We start from the raw sequence: 1,319 nt of genomic DNA on the forward strand, positions 1-1,319 counted from the left end.
GCCATCATCGCAGAGTTTGGATGCACACTCCAATACGTACCAGGGAAGAAAAATCCGGTGGCCGACACCCTCTCCAGGATAGAAATAAATGCCGTCCAACTCGGCATTAACTACGAGGACCTTGCACATAAGCAACAACTCAACCCAGAAACTCTAGCCTACCGGACAACCATCATGGCTTTAAAATAGGAAGACGGCCTGTTAGGGTCATCTAACACGGCCCTCGTCTGCGACGTCAGTATTGGCCGTCCCAGGCCCTTGGTACCCTCCTCTTGAAGAAAAGCCATCTTCGATATAGTACACTCCCTCTCCCATCCTTCAGGCAGAACGACAGCAAGAATCATATCCAGCAAATTCATCTGTCACGGGATGAGGAAGGACATCACTTGCTGGGCCCGCAGCTGCATCAACTGCCAAACAAGCAAAATTTCCCGACACACAACATCAGAAATCGGGAACTTCAAACAACCCATGAGACGTTTCGGTCACGTGCACATCGACGTTGTTGGCCCACTTCCCCCTTCCAGAGGGGACCGCTTCCTGTTGACAGTCATCGACAGGTCCACCCATTGGATCGAAGCAACCCCCATGCAAGATTCCTCAACACCCTCCTCTGTCAACGCCCTCCTTTCCAGTTGGATCAGCAGGTTCGGCGTTCCATACGACATTGAAACAGACAGGGGGCCGGCCTTCCTGTCAGATGTCTGGGGCACCCTTACAAAATCCCTTGGGATCACCGCCCACAGCACATCCTCTTACAACCCTGCTGCCAACGGAATGGTCGAACGAGCCCATCGGTCCCTCAAAGCTTCCCTTATGGCCCATTGCTCTGATGACAACTGGAAGGCCCAGTTACCCTGGGTCCTCCTAGGACTACGCACCACCTCCAGATCCAACGGAGAACCATCATCAGCAGAAAAAGTTTACGGAGAAACCATAGCCGTGCCAGGAGAAAAGCGACCAGACCCCGGAAAAAATCAGAAACGTCCTAAGCAAATTCACCCTGTGTCACTGAACTTTCAGCGGCACAACAAAAACGTTCGTGCCGCAAGATCTACGGACGTGCGTCTTCGTTTTCAATTGTGACGACACCCACCGACCCCCACTAAGACGCCCATAAAAAGGACCCTACTGAATCATCTACAGAAAATCCGATGCATACCTTTTACTCATCCACGGAAGAGAAGACTAGATCTCGATTAACAGGTTAAAGCCAGCATTCATCATTAATGACGAACAATTCACGGACAAAACAGGCCATCGACCAAGGATACCACCTCAACACAAGAAAGTGACGCATAAAACCTCCACACCTCAGG

At 51.1% G+C, this 1,319-nt stretch overlaps 1 protein-coding gene across 1 annotated transcript in view; it reads left to right on the forward strand.

Moving 5' to 3' along the window:
- LOC137647828 (uncharacterized) overlaps positions 1 to 1,086 on the forward strand; it is a 2,242-nt gene extending 1,156 nt beyond the window's left edge. Inside the window, exons 3-4 of the mRNA XM_068380787.1 lie at positions 1 to 14; positions 323 to 1,086. The exon at positions 1 to 14 is cut by the window's left edge and continues 267 nt beyond it. Coding sequence (XP_068236888.1) covers positions 1 to 14; positions 323 to 1,086 — 778 coding nt within the window. The remainder of the gene's footprint in view (positions 15 to 322) is intronic.
- The last annotated feature ends 233 nt before the right edge of the window (positions 1,087 to 1,319 follow it).

Source organism: Palaemon carinicauda, chromosome 10 (assembly GCF_036898095.1).
Source record: "Palaemon carinicauda isolate YSFRI2023 chromosome 10, ASM3689809v2, whole genome shotgun sequence".
Lineage (NCBI taxonomy): Eukaryota > Metazoa > Arthropoda > Malacostraca > Decapoda > Palaemonidae > Palaemon > Palaemon carinicauda.